Below are 24,642 nucleotides of genomic sequence, written 5' to 3'. Positions count from 1 at the left end.
TAGGCACGATACACTCACCGTCCGAGGAGGTACTGCCTCCGTCCAGGATCTCGAGGTAGTGCGCCTTGCAGAGTACGCGGTCCTCGTGCAATGCAAACTCTTCCCCCGTACTGAGTTGTCTCTTGCAGGAGTCACACGCGAAGCAGGCCAAGTGATACACGTGGTCCCGAGCTTTGCGCACCCAGTCACTTGCGGAGATGCCCCGGCAGCACTTGGAGCACTTCGCCCCGAAACTTCTGCGACAAACAAACTGCCTTTAATCGGGTCGACAGTGAAGGCAGGCTGGTGTTTCAATGCACTTGTCTCGCTACGTCCTGACATCCCTACCTTCACCGGCATTCGGCATATTAGAAATCGTGGTTGACTTCTGCATAGCCGCTCGTCATATGCAGTACTGAAATAAACTGGCTGCTTCGCTCGAAGTCATAGCAGCGCTGTGAGCTCAGTAAACAGCTGCAAGACTTACTACACACGTGGTTCTAGTCTCAGAGACACATCTCAAACCCCACAAGAGGTTCTTTATTCCAAATTATCACTTAATTGGACGGACAGATTCCCGGAAAGAAAACGCATTCCCCATAACCGTGTAGACCAGTGGTTCTCGAACTTTTTAACTCTGAGCCCCCCCTAAGAAGAGAAAATACGCTCAGGGCCCCCAACCTGTTTTTTTATCAAAATAGAAGTCATGGTATGTTTGACCTTTTATTCAGTTCATTTTGTGTTTTTCTACATACTATTTAGCAGTTTTTTACTCAAAATTAAAGCATCACAATATTAGGCCTACAATAAAAATTACTTTTAACACTTGCAGTTAACCAAAATATGTATTGAAATGAAACGATATTTAACTAACAAGTATTTAATTTTTTTCTGCAAAAGAAAATCAAACATTTAAATGTCAAAGTTCAGTGTGATGGATGGGCCTGCTTTTGAGAACAAAGTTTATCAAAACGTGGTGTAATATCAAAATGGCCACTCTAACTTCTTTAGCAATATTTAGCCTTGAACGATACTTTGACACTATAGCTGCCATAGCAGAAAAGCCTGTCTCGCATAAGTAAGCTGTTGCGAAAGGAATCAGGATCTTCAATGCCTTTTGGCTCAAAGTTGGGAATTCCTTGCCAATACCTATCCAGAACTCCAACAAAGACAGTTGTTCTTGTTGTTCTTGCTTATTTACATCAAGAGATGATGGCCCAGGAGCATTTTTAATGAATTTTTAATCCAATTAAATTCATCAAAATCACTGCAAAAGTGTTTCTCGAAATGAACTTTCGACATTATGAGATGATCAAGTAGGCAGCTTTTTATGTCCATTGGAACCATTGGATTATCAGTGTCTTGCACCATTGACACCAGAGTGGGGAACTTGTCTAGCGTGTCACTTTTCATACTGTTTCTCCAGAGCTCTAATTTTCTCATGAATTCCTTCATTTTGTCATTCCAAGAAAGTACAGTTGCCTCATTCCCTTTAAGTGAAGTGTTGAGGATATTTAGTTTCTCAAATATATCTGTTAGGTAAGCCATTTTCAATAAAAAATCCTTGTTGTTGAAACTGTCTGCCAGTGAGTGATTTTCCCCATTTAAAAAACAGAACACCTCATGCGTCAGCTTAAACATTCTCTTTAATACCTTGCCTCTTGAAAGCCATCGAGCATCACTAAAAAACAACAGAGCAGTGTGTTCGGCACCCATTTCCTGACACAGCATTTTAAAAAGTCTAGACTTCAGAGGATTTCAGAGGATGCGGCTGCTGCCGAACTATCAACGCTGTCTCTGTCATACGCGTTTTATAATTGTCGGTAAAGAGAATAATTATTAGTTATTTTGATATTCATGATAATTAAAGCCTGTACTCATAGAAAGTTTTTCTATATGTATTATAATTTTTTGTTACTTTTCTAATTGATTTAGGGCAGTTTTAATTTTTATCTGTAGGAAAGTATGCTGCGCCCCCCTTTCAAGCCCTTCCCCCCCCCCTGGGGGGGTGTAGACCTATGCTATATGTGCGATACGTCCACCTGTTCATAAGAGACGAACCCACCCTCTCGTCAGAGAGGATGTTACATAAGGACTATTTTCCTAAGGGTTCAGTTGAAGAAAAAATAAATTCTGGTCCTGAGCCTAAAGGAAGCGGCGTCAAGAGGAGATGACTGGCGGTAAACAGCCAGTCATAAAGTCATTTTGACTCTGACACATGCATTTAGCTTGCTTTGAGCGTTGTCCTGATTTACCCTTAGCCTATTTTCCTAAAGTAAGCTTATGCGATCATCATGCTGTCTGTGTGACTATATATCATCCTATTAGTTTCTGAATGCCTGAATCAATCTTTACGGAACTTGGTATGTAATATCACAGCAACTGAGCTCAGCTCATCTCAAAGGAGTACTTCATAAATCCCTCCCACAAGTCTGTGTGTCAGTACGTGTATTCCCTATTGTTGCTAGGCAATGGCTCGGTAAAAATGTTCCAGCGGCAATAAATAGAAGCAACACTATAAGAATTGTTGGAACGTGTGGTCTTCTATGCGGTCCGTGTCGTAGCAAAGGAAAGCTGGCGATTAGCTCTTCCCAGAACTTATTATTAATATTATCTTTCAGTCCTCATTTTAATCTTCTGAATTCTTCTGTAAATGAGGTTTCCCGACGAACATTATGCACATATCTCGACCCCCAAATCCCGTATTTCCCGTCACTGATGTAACACCCCCCCCTTCTCCAGTCTTGTCCTATGCGCCAATATTGATTTAATTATAGAGATACGAACTAAAGACTACAAATTCAGAAGCACAGGTGTCCTTTTTATTGTTATTTTAGATCCAAATATTCCCCCCAGCAGCCCATTCTAAAAAACATAAACATATTTAATTTATTCTTCATGTGTTTATTTGGTGTCTCCACCTTATCGTGGTGAGGGGGTTTGAGTATGCCAAGGACCCTGAGAGCTATACCAGCGGTAGCGTAGCTACTGGCAGGGCCTCCCTTGCTGGACAGGTCAAAGGGTAGGCATCAGACGAAGAGAGACACCAAAAACTGATGCCGGAAGCAGCGTCATCAGTAGCGACTTGAAGCACAGAGCAAATGATGCTCGAGATGGTTCAAGTTCGTATAGCAACAGGCGTGACCAGAGTGGTTTGAACGGCTGTTGTACTGCGATGTGGAAAGCAAATGGAAAAACTACCACATTATCACTTTTCCTGGATAGTCTCTTTCCAAAAACAGAGATACCATATATGCGAGATGTTTCCTCTGGAGGCAAAACAATCCGGAGGTAAACTACTCCCCCAATCGGATCTCCGGGGGGGAGTGTTTCTAGAGGAAATGTCATGCAGGCGTTACAACAAGAAAAAGTGCGAAGATCAGAAGAAACAGCATGGATACAAGATTGGAACATGGAATGTCAGGACCTTGAATCAAGCAGGAAAATTGGAGAATTTGAAAACGGAAATGCAGAAGAATGAAGTGTCTGTTCTAGGTGTCAGCGAAGTGCGGTGGAAAGGACAAGGTGAAATAAGAAGCGGTGATTATACAGTGTATTATTCCGGAGGTGAACGGGCTGAAAGAGGTGTGGCAATAGTGGTGCATAAAAGTGTAGTGAGGAGTGTTGTTAAGAAGATTGCTTGTAATGACAGAATTATTGCTCTGAAGTTAAAGGCGGAACCGGTAGATATACTGATTATACAAGTGTACATGCCAACATCAGAGTATGAAGATGATGAAGTGGAAAAAGTGTATGACACAATTGAAGAAATTCTTCAGGAAGATGGAAGAGGAGACACAAACAGCATCATATTGGGAGACTGGAACAGCATTGTTGGAGATGAACCATATCAGAATATTGTTGGATCACATGGACTAGGAAGACGGAATCACAGAGGTCAAATGCTTATTGACTTTTGTGAACGAAATGGATTGATTGTTACCAACACTTGGTTCAAGAAGCCAAAGAGAAGAATTTACACATGGAAGGCACCTGGGGATTGGAAGAGGCATCAGCTGGACTACATCCTTGTGAAACATCGATTCAGAAACAGTGTGAAGGATGTGAAGACGCTTCCTGGGGCAGACATTGACTCTGACCACAACTTGCTGGTTGCCAAGTTCCGAACCAGGTTGAAGAAAATTATAGGATTTCGAAAGCGCAGACCCAGATGGGATTTGGAGAAGTTATATGCTCAAAGACAAAGCGTGCAAGAGACTCTAGAAGAGAAACTCGGTGCAATTGAAGGTGAAAGCGGAAATGCTGAAGCGCAGTGGAACGATATAAAAGAATGCATGTTAGATACTATCAGTGATTTGGTAGGTAAAGTTGAGAAGATAGCAAGAAAACCATGGGTTACACAGGAGATGATGAGTAAAATGGAGGAGCGAAGGAAATGGAAGAATGTCAACAATGAAGAAGGCAGGAGGAAATACAGGAGACTGAGGAATGAATTGAAAAGAGCCACGGACAGGGCCAAAAAGGAATATCTTGAGAAGATATGTAATGAGATTATGGAATTTCAAAGAACAGGCCGTTATGATTTGATGTACATGAAGACAAAAGAACTAGGATGGAAAGAGAATCATGGGATTCAAAATGTTGGCATCGAAGACTCCCAGGGGAATAGAATAGTAGATCAGAGGCAAGTGCTGAAAATTTGGGAAAATTATATTTCAGAACTATATGATCGACCTAATCGGCCAGAAACCTTAGAAGTTGAACCGGAAGAAGAAGTAGATACAGACGAGAAAGGACCATATATTTTACAAAGTGAGGTGGAAAAAGCTATCAAGGAAATGAGGAAGGGAAAGGCTACAGGAGATGATGATGTACCTGGAGATGTGCTCAAGTTACTGGGAGAAGGTGGTTTGAAAACACTGACAAAACTAATGAACACCATATATGAAAGTGGAGAGTGGCCCAAGGACTTTACAGAAGTTACAATGATTGCCTTAAAGAAAAAGACAAAAGCTACAAAATGCAGCGACCATCGCACAATAAGTCTTATTGCACATACAGCAAAGATAATAGCAAAGATACTTAAAAGAAGAATTGAAAGGAAAATAGAGGATGTACTTGGAGAAGATCAGTTTGGATTTAGAAGAGGAAAAGGAACCAGGGATGCAATTGGGATGATGAGAATTATAGCGGAACGAACTTTGGAGATAGATGAAGAACTGTGTGTTTGCTTCATAGACTGGCAGAAGGCATTTGACCGGGTAAACTGGACCAAATTAATGCAGATCCTGAAAGAAACAGGTATCGATTGGCATGAAAGAAGATTGATTAGCAAATTGTACATGGATCAGAAAGTTAGAGTACGACTGGACAGGGGGGAGACAGGAAGTGTGCAGATTGGAAGAGGAGTTCGACAAGGATGCTGTTTATCACCAATTCTGTTCAACTTGTACAGCGAATGCCTTACCAAGGAAGCTCTGGATGGGCTCGGTGACTTCAAAGTAGGAGGGCAAATTATTCAAACTGTGAAATATGCAGATGACCTTGTGTTAATGGCTAAGGAAGAAACTGTGCTACAGGGCATGATTGATAGACTAATTGAAATTGGAAGGTGCTATGGCATGGAAATGAATGTGGAGAAAACAAAAGTAATGAAAATTTCGAGACAACCAACCCCAGTCACAATAAAGATAGACCAAAAACAAGTGGAGAATGTGAAATGTTTTAAATATTTGGGTAGCTTGTTAACAGATGATGGAAGGTGTACTTGTGAAATTAAATCCAGGATTGCCATGGCAAAAGCTGCATTTAGCAAGAAGAAGAATCTTTTTACCAGCAAATTGGACTTAAATTTGAGGAAGAAACTAGTGAAATGCTACATTTGGAGCATAGCTCTGTATGGGGCTGAAACATGGACACTTAGGGCAGTAGATCAGAAACATCTGGAAAGTTTCGAAATGTGGTGTTGGAGAAGAATGGAGAAGATCAGTTGGACCGATTATGTGAGAAATGAAGAAGTGTTAATTAGAGTCAGTGAGCAGAGGAATATCCTACATGAAATAAGAAAACGGAAGGCTAATTGGATTGGTCATGTTTTACGCAGAAACTGCCTTCTAAAAGAAGCTATCGAAGGAAAGATAGATGGGCGGATAGAAGTGACAAGAAGACGAGGAAGAAGACGTAAGAAGATGCTGGATGACCTTGGGGACAGAAGAGGATACTGTCATTTGAAGGAGAAAGCTCTAGATCGCATTAAGTGGAGGAATTGTTTTGAAAGAGACTGTGGACCTGTCGTCTTGACAGATTACTGATGATGATGATGATGTGTTTATTTAGGATGCTAGAAAATAAAATGAGATGGGTGGGGCATGTAGCACGAGTGGGAGAGAAGAGAAATGCATATAGGATCTTGGCGATGAAGCCAGAAGCAAACAAAGACATAGAAGCAGGTGGGAGGATAATATTAAAATGGATGTTAGATTAGATGGGATGGTGTGGACTGGATTGATCTGACTCAGTATAGGGACAGTGGAGGGCTTTTGTATAAGCGGTAATGAACTTTAGGGTTCCATAAAATTCTGGGAAATTCTTGAGTAGCTGAGCGACAGGCGACTTCTCGAGAACGGCTCAGTTCAATGAAGTAGTTGACACGCTATATGAAGTCCTATGTGCAGGGAATATGGAGAATCGCGCCCTCTGCACGTGACGCCTGAAATCTGCAAGAAATATTTCTGAGGGCTCTTCATCAGCACCTCATTACGTCATCATCAGGAAGTTACTAGAGTACATTTCCAACATACATTGGGAACCAACCCCCTTATACCGGACGTCTCGTTGAACACACAGGGACTTTTCTTCCGCGAGGTTGGCTACTCGAGGTATGACGCACTCTGAAAGATGCATTATAATAAAGTTCTGATTTTCTACCTTGAAGATGGAGGCAGTGGTTAACCAGACGGTGACTTACTGACTTTAATACGGCAAACTCTGGTCAATCCGGATTAATGAGGGGATAAGTTATCCGTATTATCAGATGATCCGGATTAATGAAGCGAAAGATAGCCTTGAAAACAAAAAAAAAAGCTCAGGAAAAAATAAACGGAAAATGTAATAATACGAGGACAGGGAGTGCTGATGAAAACAAATAAATATAAAAATATCACTACAGAAACCTATTCCTCTGTCAGCAGCTGAAATCCAGGGTCTCCTTCATCCGGCTGAAGCCAATCTTGGATATTTTCTTGCGTGGTTTCAGTCTCTCCAGCTGCCCTCAACACAGTCTGAAAGTCCTCTTGCTCCTAAGTCCCACGTGTAAGTCTATACTCAGTTGTGAATAGATTTTTTTTTATTTTTTCGTATTTCAAATACAGATTAACTGTAACCAGATTAGCGAGGGTTTACTGTATTTCGAAAACATCGTGTCGCTTACTCAGTAAGGTTCAAATTCGCCGTAATATTAAAGATGCAATCCCTTAATTGAACCTGTTACTCGGAAACGACAAAATAGCCGCATCCCATATATGAACACGTTCGGTTTTCAATTCAATCAATTCAATTTCCTTCAGAGAATAAAGTGATCTCCCGCTGGGATTCGAACCCGACACCTACCAAAATGGATCGAAGAATGTAACTTTCGATTTTGACATGAAGTGGTCCTATTTAATAGTATTGTTTCATAGTGATCTCTGGTGACATGACCTTCATGTCAAATCATTTACAAGAGTATACAATGTAAGGTTCTTGTAGTAACCAGACTAAAGATGTCGGGGTCACATATGTAGGGCTGGTCCGCCTCGAGTTGGATGACGTGACCATGGACTGATTCCAAAATCCCTGTGCTCCATGAGGTCCATCAAATATATCGTAACGAGAGAAATGTTAGAATGTATTTGGAAGAGGGATTGGGCACACAAATTCCCTGATATCACCCCGATTAGGCCTCTTCGCCTTCCTTCCCAATCCTTTACAATGACTGGTCATTGATGATCCTACCATATCCATGGGTCTACAGCCCTTTGTTGGGCCCTGGCCGCTTTTTAATTTTCCTATTCCTATACACAGATGGTGGGACTCCTTGGACCGGGAATCAGCCCGTCACAAGGCGGCTGCCTGCACGCAGGACAACACAAACACAGAATGAATGCATGAAACATCCATGCATTGAGTGGGATTCGAACACACGATTCCAAGGTGCGAATATAGTTCATGTCTTGAACACCTTGGCCACCATGATGGGCGTACAGATCCGGTATTTTCGTAAAATTACCCATGGACTAAACCCTGAAAGCACTCATAAGACGTGGGACAACAGCAGACCGGGAAGGACGAAAGTTAAGACATGTCTGCGTTTCACTGTAGCATGTTCATCACAACTGGGTCACGAAGGAGTCGTGAAGACATCAGGGTGGATGCTGATCAAGCCAATACGTGGGCAGAGTGTAGGAGCTTGTCATATTAAATCAACAACAACACCTCGTCCCTAACCCGCGTAGAATTTGTCAGGGAGTTTTTTGTTTTCGTGATCAGAAAATTGTAATTTTGTCTCACGGCTACCATAGCCTTCTAGAGCTGATTAGTAAACAAAACTCGGAATTCATTAGCTACCAGAAACATGATCCAATATTCCGTGGATTAGAGGGACGCGATGCGGCCTGAATGTGAAGTAGGGACACGTAATAAAATATTAGGATCACTGAATCCACAGTCGTTTGTTTGTAGTTCTGGGAACCACATGTAGGTGGGGCGAAGGTGTTCCTAGGAAGAAAACTAACTTAATTTGACATCTTCGTTATTTGAAATGTAAGGAAATATAAATCATCGTTAATTATTCAATAAAAGAACGCTATATGATATATTTAAGGCAAAAGGTAGCCAGGTTTTTTTTGCCACAAGACATTTTATTATTTGATAAGAATAAATGTGGGTTTTCACTAGGATTACGTCTGTTTTTTTTTAATTCGCTTAGTGGGGGGTGCAGTCCAGCTGGGTCCACTCGGCACGGTGGCCACTGATTGGCAACGTCTACGTTACTGCAATAATTTAATTTGATGACAAGCCTAGTGACCGGATTTCTGCCTGATTTTAGAAAGCCCTGGCGCGTGGCCACATTTTCCAGTATCCTGCAATTAATTCTGTGATAATTGTCATGGTTCCTATACTTATGCATCATGCCAGGAAAATGTAAGGGGAAATAGAGATAACGTTCCATTCATCCTTTTTCTGGACGCCAAATGGCTGGGTACCTCACTTGAATTGTGTTCGGGAAATGCCGGTTTCAATCTCTGTCCGGAGACCAACTACACTGTACGAGGTTCGTCGCGTTCTTCTTCAGTTTCTCATGTAAATGCCGAAACAGTATCTCAAATTAGGCCACGACCACTTCAACATTTTCTCAGTTCGTTACTTGCGAATCACCCTATATCTCGACTTCATATAATACGAGATATTGATACAGTTGTTAAAAATAAGTAAATACATTTATACAGAAAATGGATGGAGATATATTTAAAAAATGTTATTTATTTAAGTGATTTAGAGAAAGAAATTGCTGTTTCTCCTGTGTGTTGATGTTTCTCAGCAAGTAACAGCACTGAAACAAGGGACCGATTATGATTAAACTCGATATAGTAGACAGACAACAAATTTTATGTAAGAAAATATGATTTTCCGACAAAGATTACTAGCTCTTGAAATGTGACGCCGTATATTTTTGTAGATGTGCATCAACATTCAAAAACTAAATNGGATTTGGCACCGTGTATATGTGGTGTTAACCGACGTTTCTGAGGAACGTATCGCCTCCATCTTCAGGGTAGAAGGAAAAATATAAGAAATCCGCAAGCGAAGAGACCGTGAGATTTCTTATATTTTTCCTTCTACCCTGAAGATGGAGGCGATACGTTCCTCAGAAACGTCGGTTAACACCACATATACACGGTGCCAAATCCCAGAAGACTGCTTTCTTAATAGTCACCGCCGTGAGAGCCTCAAATCTTACAATAACTTACTTCCTCGAACATCTACCCTGAGGGTGAAGGCAGTGGGTTGTTCCGAAACGTCAGCACTTATCTACCAAACAACATATCATCATATTCCAGAAGACCATAACTTTAATAGACCATACTGACTGCCGTGAGAGCCGAAATTCTCACACAATACGATTTTGATTTAAGAACTACCTTCCATGGCGTTTCTGCAGTCCGAGACGAAATGTCGGCTTCCCTAAGAAGGTGAATAACTTTCATCTCCTGAGGGAAGATCCCTTACAACGGAGTCTATGTATTAAATGACCTTTTGGCACGGTTCTTGTATATTTGATGTAAGGTCTGAAACACAGCAGGACGCCATTTCAAGGCCATTTGAGGCTGTCCCACCTGCCAGAATGCGGTGACATAGATAAATGTACATGGAGTCGAATAGCAGACTACGCTACATTCTGTGAGGTGCGCCTACCTCTGTAAAACGTTCCCCTTTCCATGAAACTATGAGTTTACGGTTAATTCAACTGAGAGAGCCGCCACTGTTCAGCTGTCTTCATGGAGCTGAGCCATTCTTGAAATACCGAAAATTGCGCAGCTACTCAAAAACATTCGAACATTTAATGGAAACGGGAAGTTTCCATTGGTCTCTATCCTGAGCCAGATCAATCCAGTCCGTACCATTCTATCTCTCTAAGATCCATTTTAATGGATGTGTTTCCTGTGAGGGACGGACCGAATTCTTATATATAAAGTCTCTGCATTCTGTCCACGGAGTGTATTTGTGTGTTCCATATGGTTCTCACAATAAACAGTGACTGTTTCCCCAAACAGCATTAACCGGTTGGTCTCTGTAGCGGAGACGTAATGTGTTTCCTGTGAGGTACGAACTGAATTTCGGTATACTATTTAGAAGAATTTCAGCCTTCCAAGTTTAAATAATTAATAATAATTCCGTGTCTGTACAGAGTATGCCCATAAATAAAGAGCCGCCACTGACTGGGGGCAGAACAATAGAAGTGGCGCTAGATGGCATCGCGGCAGCACCACAAGGGGCATTGATATCCCACAGGTTCAAGTGGATTAACCATTGTGCACTGGTCTCTTCTATTCTTCCACTTCAAATAATCCGGATTAGAGCAGGGCGCGGAGGAAGTGAGCAGTTGTTGCTTTTTTTTTATGACTCTTAAGTCCCGAGAAAATCGTTTGTTTCTCTCTCTGTCTCTCTGTTCTTGTGTTTTTAATTTACAACGGAGCAAGTGTACAGAAATGAATGATTCTTTTTTTTATTTTACTTAATTCGTTATAAGAAAATCGATGTTTCGGGTAGTCTATAGATTAAAGAATGCAGTCTTTTGGGTTTTAACGGCAATGTCTTTTTCTTAGAGACTCCGACGTTTCGGTGTAATATTCAGAGCCGAAGAGTAAGTCAAGCAAGGAACTAAAAGAAGTAGGCGATAAGATGAGCCATTTAGGTATAAATTTTGACCCTGATGATGGAGTCGATATGTTCCTGCGAAACATCAGGCTGTCTCTGAACTACATGGCGTTACAACTCGGATAACCGTACTCTTCAGCGTTACAGCTGTGGGAACCCCAAATCCAAAGAAGCCCTAAGGCGGCCAGTCACCTGTTGTCCACTGTGGCGGCCTGGGATCGATTCCAAGTAAGATCGTGTACGAAATATATGACGGAAAAGTGGCAATACGGTGGGAATTCTCCCGAATATTTCAGTTTCCCTGTCAGTTCCCATTTCATAAACTGCTTCACATTCACCAGTGATCCTGCCATCTGGCATTACAGAATGTCCCAAGAAATAGGGTCAATTCTGGGAGGTCATAGTATCGGTCATTCTAAGCATAAAGTGTATATGTACACGTGTCCTGTTCCGAACGGTTTCCGAGATAGAGCTATTTCACTGTACATTTCCAAAACTGTTGATAAGAAAGAGATATTACGTACTGTTTCTAATGCCGGTATTTATTGTTCAGGTGACAAAGTTGGTACAGTTTACCTAGCATAATACATTTTTGAAAATTCCACCGTGAACATCAATGCACTTTGCAACTCGTGTGAGGACATGGGGTGCTGCTCGTCTGCAAAATGTACAGTGACTTACACTATTACACAAACTATTTCTCCAGTCATATTTTCACTAGCTGTTGCTCGGTAGCGGCTTCCAACTGCGGATGTTCCCCTTCTTCTGGGTTCCCGAACTGTCCCCCCGCCTCAGCTACCAGTTTCTAAGAGCTACAGCTCACCGCGACTGAACAGATGCCATTCTATAATTAACTCACTAAATCATTCAGTCACCAATCAATTAACTCAGCTCACGCCACTGACTGACTGGACTGACTCCTCACTAACTGTCCTACTTATAAAATCTCGACAAAGACGGCACAGAAAAAGCCATTCTTCTCTTGATGTTTACGAACCGTTGCCTAGTAACAACCGCTGTCTAATTATTTCGCGGTCGTGGCCTATCGACGAGTCCACATGCCGCGATATATAAAAATCCTAAGTGCGTTTACGGCGCAGAGGTGTGTACCGGTATATTGGAAATATATATGTAATATATTGTGCTTAATTAATTAAGCGCCCGGCCATGAAGATGTGGTCAGTTTCGGGCCCAGGCCGCTTTAATCCTGAAGGAAGGAGCCCCCGATACCAGTAGTATAGGAGGCTGGTTGGGCCCCAGAGCCGGTCTGGACGCTGTGTCTTAAAACACAAAATTTTCACCTGCCAGGAATCGGACCCCGGGCCGTTAAGCCCGTGGCCCGTTGCTATACCGACTGAGCTATTCAGATTCTCTTAATAATTATTATTATTATTGGAGGGGTGGGTTTCCCCATGCACCGCGACCAGTTGTTGATCTATTGTACGTCCCCCTTTGATATTCTACCAGTCTCCATACCCTACTGGTACGGGTGCGTGCTATCAGCCCCGTTGAGGCAATGAGGTCGGCCCTCGGTACCTTGATAATTCCCACCTTTACCAGAGGCATTGGAAACTACTTTGAGCGGGAAAATTGTTGCCTAATTTAGCTCAGAGGTCTCCTACAGACATGAGGTTCTTTTACGTGCCGTAAATCTACGACACGGGACCCACGGCTTAAAGTCCCTCCCGTAGGACTTGTTCCCTGAATTTTTCCGCCCTTAAAAATTCGACGACCTCCGCCGCGTTTGAACCCGCGTACCTTGAGTCATGAAGTGGGAACGTTACCCCTAGACTACGGAGACCGCTTTCTCTTATTATTAATAATAATAATAATAATAATCACTCATGGAGCTGAGCCCTTCTTGAGAAGGCGCCAATTGTGCAGCTACTCAAGAACTTGCCCGCATTTTATGGAACCCAAAAGTTCATTGCCGTGTTCACAAGAGCTCTCCACTGGTCCCTATCCTGAGCCAGCTCAATCCAGTCCGTACTACCCCATCCTATCTCTGTAAGATCCATTTTAATATCGTCCACCCACCTACGTCTTCGTCTTCCGAGCGGTCCCTTTCCTTCTGGCTTTCCCAACAATATCTTACATGAATTCCTATTCTCCTCATTCGTGCTACATGCCCTGCCCAACTCATCCTCCTTGATTTGATCATTGTAATTGTATCTGGAGAAAGTACCAGTTATGAAGCGCGCCTCATTATGGAGTTTTAACAATAATACTGTATAACAATTAACTAGAATATGTTTCGACTGGGTAAATAAGGCATAATATGGCCTCTTAATAGCTCGAAGATGGACAGCCCTGCCCTGAATTAACAGAACCTTAGTGACCTACATGCCGTCTATTGAAAACTGTCAAAACTAACCTAAATTCGCTGCGAATATTTCTCTGAACTCTGTATGTTTTCCCTACTGTTACAGCACGTCCCGGGCGCTGAACCGAGGGTCGTCGTTATGAAGCAGAAGTGTGGACCTCCCTGCTACGAGAGGATTTGGAGTCTCTGCGTTAAGAGAAGTTACCTCTGTCCGTTATCAGATGGCATTGGCCGGGATTGAAGATATCTCCTGCCACACACATTAGTATGACTTGCATATATGTTTTCATTTGTCATTCCCCACCCCGACACTAGTGACATCTGACGGTAATCTCGTTGACATGACAATGTCCTCTTCTTCGCTGACCCCCAAAAGACTCTTTTGTTCCTGAAGATATGACGGAATGTCTTCTACCTCCGCCGACATTTCTCATGATACTGCCTTACTGAAACAACAATAACAAGATGGTGCCAAACGGCTCCGTGGTGTCAAAACATTGTTCAGGGATTGAAAACAAGTTGAGGGGGCTCCGTGAAAGGCTGTTTTATTTCATGTAACGCTCAAGGTACCTTGCGATCCGAGCCCGCAAGCAGCTCAACTTTGTTTTCATATTCCACGTCTAAAACATCTTTGATGTTACGTCAACGTCTGATGGTAAAGTAAACAGTTACGTCATTATTAGGAACTTAACTATATTCTGTTCTGAACAAACGGTAGAAACCGAAATCACCATATCGGAAATCACGTCGAACAAGCAGGGACTTCTGTTGCGTAAAGTTGGCTACTGAATGTATGACGCACCAGCAGAGATGTTCTAGACGAGACATAACTCAGATTTAGTTGGGTATTGTGTAACTACACGTTTTGGTGTAAAGTCTGTTTTTTAAACTTCCTTGAATATTTCTTTCCCATTTCCACCAAAAAATTTTTCATATCTTGTAAATTATAAAAGCAAAGAACAGACCCCAGACTCTCAAATTAACACTTCGTAACCCCGACAAGAAATTGCGATGAAATACCAAGCGGGCGGCGTAATACATCAGTTTCGAATGTGGGGTTTTTCCAGGGATTCAGTAATGTTCACTAGCCTGGGTCCCTTTTGGACAAGAGCGGACGGAATTTTTATTTTTTGGTTAACTGACAATTACTTAAATTGGAAATGTAATTTGGAGGAATCCAGACCAAAGGCCTTAGTTTTGACGAATTTATATCGAAAGGGTTGCAGTACAACTTGTAACTTTGGAACCATCTCAGCATTTGCTTGGAAACAGAGAAAAGCCAAGTACATTTGTGTCCAATTGACCAGAAAGGGTGAGGGGGGGGTGGAGCAGGAGTTGTCTGCAGTCTAGCTGCAGTTATCGCTACAACTGGCATTAGACGTCAGCACTAGGACTAATATGAATAGCGTCTTCTGTTTTTCTGCCAATCAGAAGGCGCGAGCAATATTAGTTATTTGTATTACATTGGTATACTCTTCTGGCATAGCACATCACGTGTCTTATAGACCTAAATGTACAAATTCTGTCTTCTGTCACGTTGGTTTATGTATTTATTTATTTGTCTTTATCCTTCTTTTTCCCCTTATTCTTTCTTCAACGTCCGCATGCTTTTCATTTCTTTTTGATTCTCTAGGGTATACGGACCCGAGAAAGACTGCACTGGCGAGGACCAGCAGCGTGTATAAAAGACAGACCCGCCCTATCGCTAGAGAGGGCGCCCCACAAAAATAAGACCGTAAATGTCAAACAGTAATAAATATTTGGTCATGAGCCCCAGATGGGGCTCGATACCAAGACTTACTGACTGACTGACCGTCAGTTGTTTTGTGACTTTGACTCTTACCATATTCAGTTCGTACCTCACGGAAAACACATTACGTCTCCGCTACAGAGACCAACCGGTTAATGCTGTTTGGGGAAACAGTCGCTGTTTATTGTGAGAACCATACGGAACACATATATACACTGTGTGGGCGGAATGCAGAGACTTATATATAAGAATTCAGTCCGTACCTCACAGGAAACATTACGTCTCCACCACAGAGACCAACCGGTTAATACTGTTTATTGTGAGAACCATAAGGAACACATAAATACACTGTGTGGGCGGAATGCAGAGACTTTATATATAAGAATTCAGTCCGTACCTCACAGGAAACACATTACGTCTCAGCTACAGAGACCAACCGGTTAATGCTGTTTGTGGAAACAGTCGCTGTTTATTGTGAGAACCATGTGGAACACACATATACATGTGTTGGCAGAACGCAGAGACTTTATATATAAGAATTCAGTTCGTACCTCACAGGAAACGTATTACGTCCATCTTCAGGTGATATGTTCCTCCGAAACGACGGCTAACAAAATATCTACACGGCGCCACATCCCAGAAGACGGCATTCTTCATAGATTAATATTTTAAACCATTTCATTAGTGGAATTCGGTCACGGGCCGCGGTTTTCATTCCTCTGACTTAGCTCAGCCCTCGAGGCTCTGTCAAGACAGGGCATTCAATTGTGATTGGAGTTAGGAGCCGGGGAATGCGGCCAGACGCGCTGGTCAGAGAGACGAGGCCCTGATGCGAGTATCACGTATCGACTTAAGTAAACACCTCTCCATCATCTTGCATAAACAAATCTTCTGTGCATTGTTTCCCAGTTCCCATAGCGACGCAGCTGACTTGCTGTGTTGCGCACCTGACCATCTGTCCTCTATAAATCAGACTTGGTGAATGTGAAATGCATGACCCGCGCATGAATAACAAATGCACCGCCAACTTTAATTTGAATGTCATCATCTACAATCGATAAGTCTACGTTTATTAAATTATTCGTCTACCTATGCGTCTAGTGGTCAGAGTTCCTGGCTACAAATCCAGAGGTCCCGGGTTCGATTCCCAGAGCTACCAGATTTTCTGAGAAGTAGTGGGTCTTCAACGCGATCCATTCAGCCTCGTGTGGATAACTGAGGAGCTACTTCAAGGAAATAGCGGCTCCGGTCTAGAAAACCGAAATTAACGGCCGTCGGGATCCGTTGCGCTGACCACGCGACACCCTCTATCCGCTAAAGTTGGCACGCCGACAAGCGGCGTTCGCTCGGTCGGTATAATTCGCTTGCGGACTGAAACCACGGATTTTATTTTTGTTTGTCTGTTTCGTCTACTATCATAAATTCCCGATAGGGTCAAGAATTCTCTCTTCTCCATGTCGTCCAGACCGGCTCTGAGGCCCATCCAATGGGTAGCGGGTGTTCGTTCCCCAGGGGTAAATTGGCCGGGGAGTGAAGCTGACTACTCACCTCCAACTAGAGCCGAGGTCAAGAAAATGTGGGTCTATACATCCACTCCTCGCTCCGCCCTCATCACGTGCTTAATTACGTAGTTTAGCACAGGGACAACTTCTTTTTTCCTTGGCACTACAGCCCCAGTGGGCCTAGGGCTACCTCCTTGAACTTCTCCGTTCACTTCGGTTTTTCTAGATCTTATACATTCGGTAGGACTCCTTGGGCGGGTGATCAGCTCGTCGCAAGGCCTCTACCTGTACACAAACACAGAAAACGCGCGAACACACACAAACTAAACATCCATGCCCTGAGTGGGATTCGAACCCACAATCCCGGTTTCCAAGCGAACGAAGACAGTTCATGCCTTAGACCGCTCGGCTACCGTGACCGGCCGATTATCCGTTTACTCGCATAAATTCAACTTAATGATTATGTCGGCTCCCCATGTGGAGGCGAGTTAGAGTGCCTCCACCATAGCCATGCCTGGGGGTATAACTGGGCCACCCGGTCACTGGGGGACATAAATACAGGGACCTGGTCCTCCAGGTTGGGGGTTGGACGCAAGGCTGAGGACCTTGCTCTGTGAAAGAACTAGTGTCGCGAAATCCAGAGAAGTGAAACCCAGCTACAATCTGGCAGAATCTTCTGAGGAAGGGTATGGCTCGAAAAAGGGCCGTTTTGCCAGTGATGACTATGAATTATTTCGATGCTACATGCTCTGAACACTGACAGAATCATTAAATAATGAAATTAAAAGCATTATTTTTGCTACCAAGGCAAACAGATAAATGGGTTTAATGGCTCAGAATTCAGCACACCCGAAAGTGTGACGTGATGCAATTTCCTCTTATGTTACCACAGTAATCTTATTGCCTGGTGTAACTGATTTATGTGTGTGTGACTATAGACGGGGTAAAGGTAAAGTTGTCCCTGTACTGAAGTAATTAAGCACTACGCCATGAAGGCGTATGGGGAAGTAGATGTATAGACCCACGTTTTCTTGACCTCGGCACTAGTTGGAAGTGAGTGGTCAGGTTCAGGCACCGGCCGCCTTAGTCACGGGGAAAGAGCCCCCGGTACTCATTGGATAAGCGGCTGAGTGGACCCCAGACTAGGTCTGAACAACACGTAGAAGTGAAAATTCTTGACTCCACCGGGACTTGAACTGCAACCCCTCGGTCGTCCACCCAATAGCTAGTCGCTATGCCGACTACGCTATCCCGGCTCACCTATAGACGGGCTATCGATTGGATATTGGGTTTACTGACACGACCAGGAACTACAATTAATTACAGCGCTATCGCTGATCTCCACACTTTACAGTTCACTGTTACACACACTAATCTTCTTAGTCTTCTGTAGTCTTATCTTGGCAACGGATTTTAACACAGTAATTACAACAGTCTCGCTGTAACTACAGATCACATCAAGTCTTCTTTTCACAGCCTCACACGTGCAACTAACTCTTATCTTCACAATAAACTGTAAACTTCAAACTCTCTTTCAATTAGCAATTCGGCTGACCTGGGGTCCTTGTTATGTAGTCCCGGGGCGTGCCCAATAAAACCCACCGCTTTCAACAGTTCCTATAGTGTTGTTATGGGCTGTTACATAGCGACAGCCCGGATATTGTTGTCGTGTTTACCTGCCGTTACCACGCAACGGCTATTGTCTCGTTGATTGTTTCGAGGTCTTTGCCTAGCAACGGATCTATACGCTAGCGTATATTTTAGAGTGAAATATAGGGTAATTTATAAATCCCTCGCTAAAGCCCGACAATAATTTAGAATCACTTTGTACACCAAATGTACAGCTACAAGGGTGCTGTGATTCTAAATTATTGTCGGGGTTTCCAAATGGACTTAAGAATTACCATCTATGTAATTTATAAAGAAACTACTGTACCACCCTCTCAGAATTCCATGAGAAGTCTCCTTATTTTCTTACATAAGCTCTCGTACAAATTTCTCCAGCCCTATACATGTTATGGAATGATACGTCGAGGCCGATGGTTATCGCCATCTCCCACGAATATCACGCACAAATAATCGATCGTAAGCCTTCTTTTTTATAATATACTACACCTCATGTATCCGGATCAAAATATTATCAGTACTCACAAATTAGACGCGATATACTGAAACAGAAGACTGCTCGTTCGGTCGTGACCTAGTACATGACTTACATTCAAGTAAAGTGTTAACATTATACAACTTCGATAACCATCGATAGATCGAAACATGTCGAGCTGAATAAAGTTACAAATCCGCGTAGCGTATTTAAAACATCTCTGAGCGTGCGCCGTAACTTGAGCAGGAAACTGTACGGAGAAAGGCCCTTAGTGGTCAATCAGATTTCCAGTTATGATGATCTTTGTTTCCGTTATATATTGATGACATAATCTATAATAAAATTTTCATTTTCAGGACAATATCCACAGTTCTGTTTTTTATTTATTTTTAAGAAGAACGTTTCGGAGACTTGTCTGTCTCCGTTCTCAGGAAAAATGCCTATAAAGTTGGGCATGATCAACAGGACTTCTTGTTAGTTCTCGTGTCCCAACTGAGTAGATATTTTACCTGAAGACGGAGACAGAATCCAGTTATTTAAAAAAAATAATTTAAATAAATGAAAACGGGATGACGATGTCCAAAAAAGTCTGTAATCATCGTCAAGAACTTTTATATGAGGATCAAGTACATTTCTAACGATGACGTCACCTCAGAGATGTTTCAGAGAGAGACTGGCAGTACTCACTTGGCGTAGTCCGTCTTGCAGTATACGCTGTCGTCGCGGATGAAGCAGGAAGGCTGTCGGTCCAGGGAGAGCTGGCAGACGCAGCACCGCAAACAGTGCGAGTGCCAGGAGCGTCCGTTCACTTGCAGCAGGTACTTGTCTGTGATTGGTTCGGAGCACGCCGCGCACAGCCTGTGCTCCGTCTGCGCACACCACAGTGCAAAGTTAGAGCTCTGTCCTATTGCCTACACAGGGTCAGCATACAGCCCGTTGATGTTCCAAACTGTAGAGAAGGCAGCTTTATCTGAGGGTGTTTGAGAACAGGGTGTTGAGGAGAATATTTCGACCGAAGAGAGATGAAGTGACAGGAGGTTGGAGGAAACTGCATAATGAGGAGCTTCATAACTTGTACTCTTCTCCAAGTATAATTAGAACGATCAAGTCAAGGAGGATGAGGTGGGCAGAGCATGTAGCACGAATGGGAAGAAGCTGAATGCGTATAGGACATTGGTGGGAAAGCTAGAAGGAAGGAGACAACTGGGTAGACCAAGGCATAGGTGGTTGGACAATATTAACATGGATCTTAGAGATATAGGATGGGATGATATGGATTGGATTGATCTGGCTCTTGTGAACATGGTAATGAACTTTAGGGTTCCATAAAATTCTGGGAAGTTCTTGAGTAGCTGCGCAACTGGCGGCTTCTCAAGAAGGGCTCAGCTCCATGAATGGGTCAGACAGTTTCATCTTCCACGTTCATATCAACCTAAAATTTGGTTAAAAGTGTGCAGGTTATGAAACACATGAAGACTACTATCATCATGGATGTGACGCCGTGCCGTCTGGTACAAGTTTACTGACATTTTGAATGAATATACTCCACTGATTTTCAGGTGTGGGTCGAAGAGTGAGCAAAGCAAGAAATTACCGACGAGAAGGCGCCAGACAGAGTTCTGCTAGCTTCTTCGACGTTGTATGTAAATTTATACCAGACTACGCGGCGTCACATTCCACAACATAGTGTTTTTGTTCGATACCTACGTAAGAACACCAAATGCAACGTGACGTCAGTGTTTTCCAAGCACAGGAGAGGATTACCGTACGTTTCTAACGTCTCACATTTGTAGCACCAGAAAGTACAGCCATCTCGATATGTAGATATAGGTATTTACACTTTTCCAGCCCCTGAATAAGAAGAAATGGTTTCTGGAATGCTCTGTGTGGGACAATGTGGATGTCTGCCTCCATCGCTAGCTCTCCGATTGGTTGGAGAGAACTTATTCATATTCAGTATCTAATAGTTTATGCTTAACAGTTTGTCATTTGAGAGCAACGGTTGTTTGAAGTGAGAAGCTGGTAGCTGGGGCAGGGGAGAGTTCGGGAACCCAGAGGCAGGGGAACGTCCGCCGTTGGAAGACGCTACCAAGCAACGACTAGTGAAGACTTAGACTTTATATATACGAGTACCGTAGTATGTAACTGAATGATTTTGTCGTAGTTATTTGTAGTTAAATGCTGTAAGTGTTCAATAATTTCAATTACCACTCCAAACCCCATCCTTAGTCATTCAATCACGTGACGAAATTGATCCTTCACAGAGACCATCAAAACGATAAAAATGTGATTTTCTCTAAAACAGCACAGGAGATTTTGAGTAAATTTCACTAGTTTGTCGAGACAATTTCCCTAACCAAATCTACACACTTTGCATCATCGGGAACATAACGGTGTGCCCTCTGGAGGCCCAAAGGCTTGTGTGAGAACGTGCCCACATTGTCCATACATCGATTTGTTTCTCTTGTGGTCCTGTCCCGCTGGATCGTCAAATCGTGTCTGCTTGGGGGTGAACAGACTCCCCTAGAAGCCACATACAGTCTTAATTAATTGGCGAGAGAATTACTGATTTAATTACCCTCTCATTGTTACGCCCAGCTTGGGAGGGTGCCTCTCAAGTGCTGGATTCATCTTCCTTACGTCATACTTTGGGTCAGAGCGTGAAGAGGTAATTCATTTTATTGCCACTAGAGGGATCCCGAACAAAACGTCCTGTACATTTTGAGGAGCTCCTTGTTTTTACTTAACCGCAGAGTCACCCCCTCCATGATCACGTTTCATGTAGGAAATCATGTCAATACGTTTAGGAGAAAAAAAACTCCGTGGTTTTAGTCCGCAAGCGAACTATACCGACCGAGCGACCACCGCTTGTCGGCGAAGTTAGTGCCGACTTTAGCGGATAGATGGTGTCACGTGGTCAGCGCAACGAATCCCCACGGCCGTTAATCTCGGTTTTCTAGACCGGAGCCGCTATTTCCTTGAAATAGCACCTCAGTTATAATCATGAGGCTGAGTGGGCGCCGTTCCAGACCCACTACTTCTCAGAAAGAATCTGCTAACGCCGTGAATCGAACTCGGACCTCTGGATATGCAGCCAGAAACTCTGACCACTAGACCACAGAGGCGATCAGATTTAGGAGAAACCCATCCAAGTTCGTGACCTCACATACCTCAAATATTTATGAGGTTGCGTTGTAATCAGAGAGCGATGTACATCATCAAATCATCATCATGAAATTACTACATTCTATTCCAACACATCATGAGACCCAAAACAGCCATACAGGAGATCTCGTTAAACACATATAGGGACTTTACATCTGCAATATTGTCTGTTCATGCTGTGACGTAGCTTCAGAAATGCTTTAGACACGCTATCTCATTTCGTGATAAGTCCTCTTAAATCCTGCAAGAAATCAGTTAGACCCAATGTGATCCAGTTCTCCATAGACAGCTCTACAAATTCAGACGTCTGTTGACAATTTTTAATACTCTGAACCACATATTTAATTTTTATTTGCATTGTATTCATTGTGTGTAGTGTGTTCTTTTTTTGTGTAGTTTTCTGTGCTGTGTTTTGTTTGAGCATGGTGCGTTATTTTGTGTGATGTGTGTTGTGTCTTATTGTAGTTTTATATGCTGTGTTTGTTTGAGCATGGTGTATTATTTTGTGTGATGTGTGTTGTTTTTGTGTTGTCTTATTGTAATTTTATATGCTGTATTTATTTGAGCATGGTGTGTTGTTTGCGTGTTGTGTCTTGGTTTAGTTTTATATGCTGTGTTTGTTTGAGCATGGTGTGTTATTTTGTGTGATGTGTGATGTGTGTTGTTTGTGCGTTGTGTCTTATTGTAGTACCACTGCCACCGGATAAAAACCCATCTGCAGTTTAAAATAAATAATAAATAATAATGAATTTCATGTAGAAATGAAAAGTATCGAACCACAAAATAAGTTGTAACCGAGTAGGTTAGAGCAGCGGTAACGTTCTACATGTTCGGGAAGTGTTCGTTTGTAATTGCAAATAATAGCATTGTTTAGTTGCTGAATGCGCTTGAAATTAACAGGAGGCATATACGGACAGGCTGAACTCACGCCCAGCCCGTTTAAATCAACGGTAAACTGAAAATATTAATATAGGTTAACATAGGTATCATAATTTTCTTTTGGAGACTCGCTCCATGGAAAGCCAATACTTATTAGGAAAAGGAACCGCGTGCTCGTGACTTACTGGGTAACTTACGTGATACAGAGAGTTAAAGCTAGACAGGTCGTTGCTAGGTTACCGGTGCACGACGTCTGTAGGTTTCCCATTGGTTTTGAGGGCTGTGCAACTTCGTGGCTCAAAAGAAGGGAAGATCATAGACTCAAAGTGTTCGATAAGGGGATACTGAGAGTAATATCTGAACACAAGTGGGATAATGTGACAGAAATTTACTTAAATAATTCGGATCACAGCGGCCGAGTGGGACAAGGCAAGAACCACTTTTCATTTTCCAACATTTGGATCTTGGGTTCGAATCCCACTCGAGGAACGGCTGTATATCTGCGTTTTGTTCCTATGTTCGTGTTTTCTTTTTATGTAACGGCCTTGTGATATGGCTGATCCCCCGTCTAAGGAATCTTTCCAACGGAGCAGAATTCTGAATAACAACGTGTCAGAACGCCTAATACGTCAACGGAAAGAGAACGTTATGAAGTCGTGTAGGGGAGTGGAGATATAACTCCAGGTATTCTTAACTTGGGTACTGGTTGAAGGTGAGTTACCAGCTTCACGTCCCTGCAGTTTTACCCTTCAAGAAGGGCCTCTAGTACCCACAGGGTACGAGGCTTGGTGGGCTCTACGATAGGTCTCGACGCTGTGGAGAAACGAAATAATAATCTCACGGCTTCTTATTGGAATCGATCTCCCGGTTCCTAGGTCGTCCAGCCCATAGCCTTGACACTATACCGATTGAGCAATCCCGGCTCCATTCACAATGAAAAGCTTCATAATTTATATGGCCACTGAATTGAATTAGCATAATGAAATAAAGGATTACGAAATGGATGGGTCCTGCTGAATTACATAACTTATATATTTGAAAAGAGGTTCTCTGGCCGGTGACTATGAAATGTACGGTCTTTTGGTGTGTGACACGGTGTAGTTTCGAGAGATTTGCCTGCTTTCTAGGCTTCTTGTTTCCTTTACTCTTCGATTATGAAAATGGAGTCGGTGTGTTCCTCCGAAACGTCAATCTCTCTCCTAACTTCACTTTCCTACAACTCAACAAGACCGTACTCTCCAAACTATACCAACAGTCGTTTCTTATCACGGGATATGTTTTCTGTACGAACTCATCTTAAATACAGTCAGTAATTGATAGAGTGTTGTCACATTATGAGTCGATAGATTCTGGTCAGGAAATCAACAGACGTGTAACTACAACCCCCAAGTAAATTGTAGCTAATGAGGATTATCTTGTCGTCCCTAGTGACCTTACAAAGGGGTTGAAATCCTGTTATCGAGATACCAGGACCAATGAACAGCTTGCAATGGGCACCCAAAGTTACAGGGAGCAGTGAGCAGTAGGGTGGAAATTCTCTCCCCCCAACAGCAGATTTACCCTTCCT

General features: G+C 42.8%; 1 protein-coding gene across 3 annotated transcripts in view; it reads right to left on the bottom strand.

Moving 5' to 3' along the window:
- The window catches only part of LOC111867000 (LIM/homeobox protein Awh), a 92,936-nt gene that overhangs the window by 13,821 nt on the left and 54,473 nt on the right, over positions 1–24,642 (bottom strand). For 2 of the 3 annotated variants that reach the window (XM_023856441.2, XM_023856443.2), the window contains exons 2-3: positions 19,719–19,900; positions 19–236 (exon numbers count right to left, since the gene is read on the bottom strand). In XM_023856441.2, coding sequence (XP_023712209.1) covers positions 19–236; positions 19,719–19,900 — 400 coding nt within the window. The remainder of the gene's footprint in view (positions 1–18; positions 237–19,718; positions 19,901–24,642) is intronic. The other variant, XM_023856442.2, reaches the window with a different exon arrangement.

The sequence above is a fragment of the Cryptotermes secundus genome, unplaced genomic scaffold (assembly GCF_002891405.2).
Source record: "Cryptotermes secundus unplaced genomic scaffold, Csec_1.0 scaffold1383, whole genome shotgun sequence".
Classification (NCBI taxonomy): domain Eukaryota; kingdom Metazoa; phylum Arthropoda; class Insecta; order Blattodea; family Kalotermitidae; genus Cryptotermes; species Cryptotermes secundus.
The sequence above is the reverse complement of the archived record's forward strand: the minus strand, read 5'-3'. Positions and strand labels throughout refer to the sequence as shown.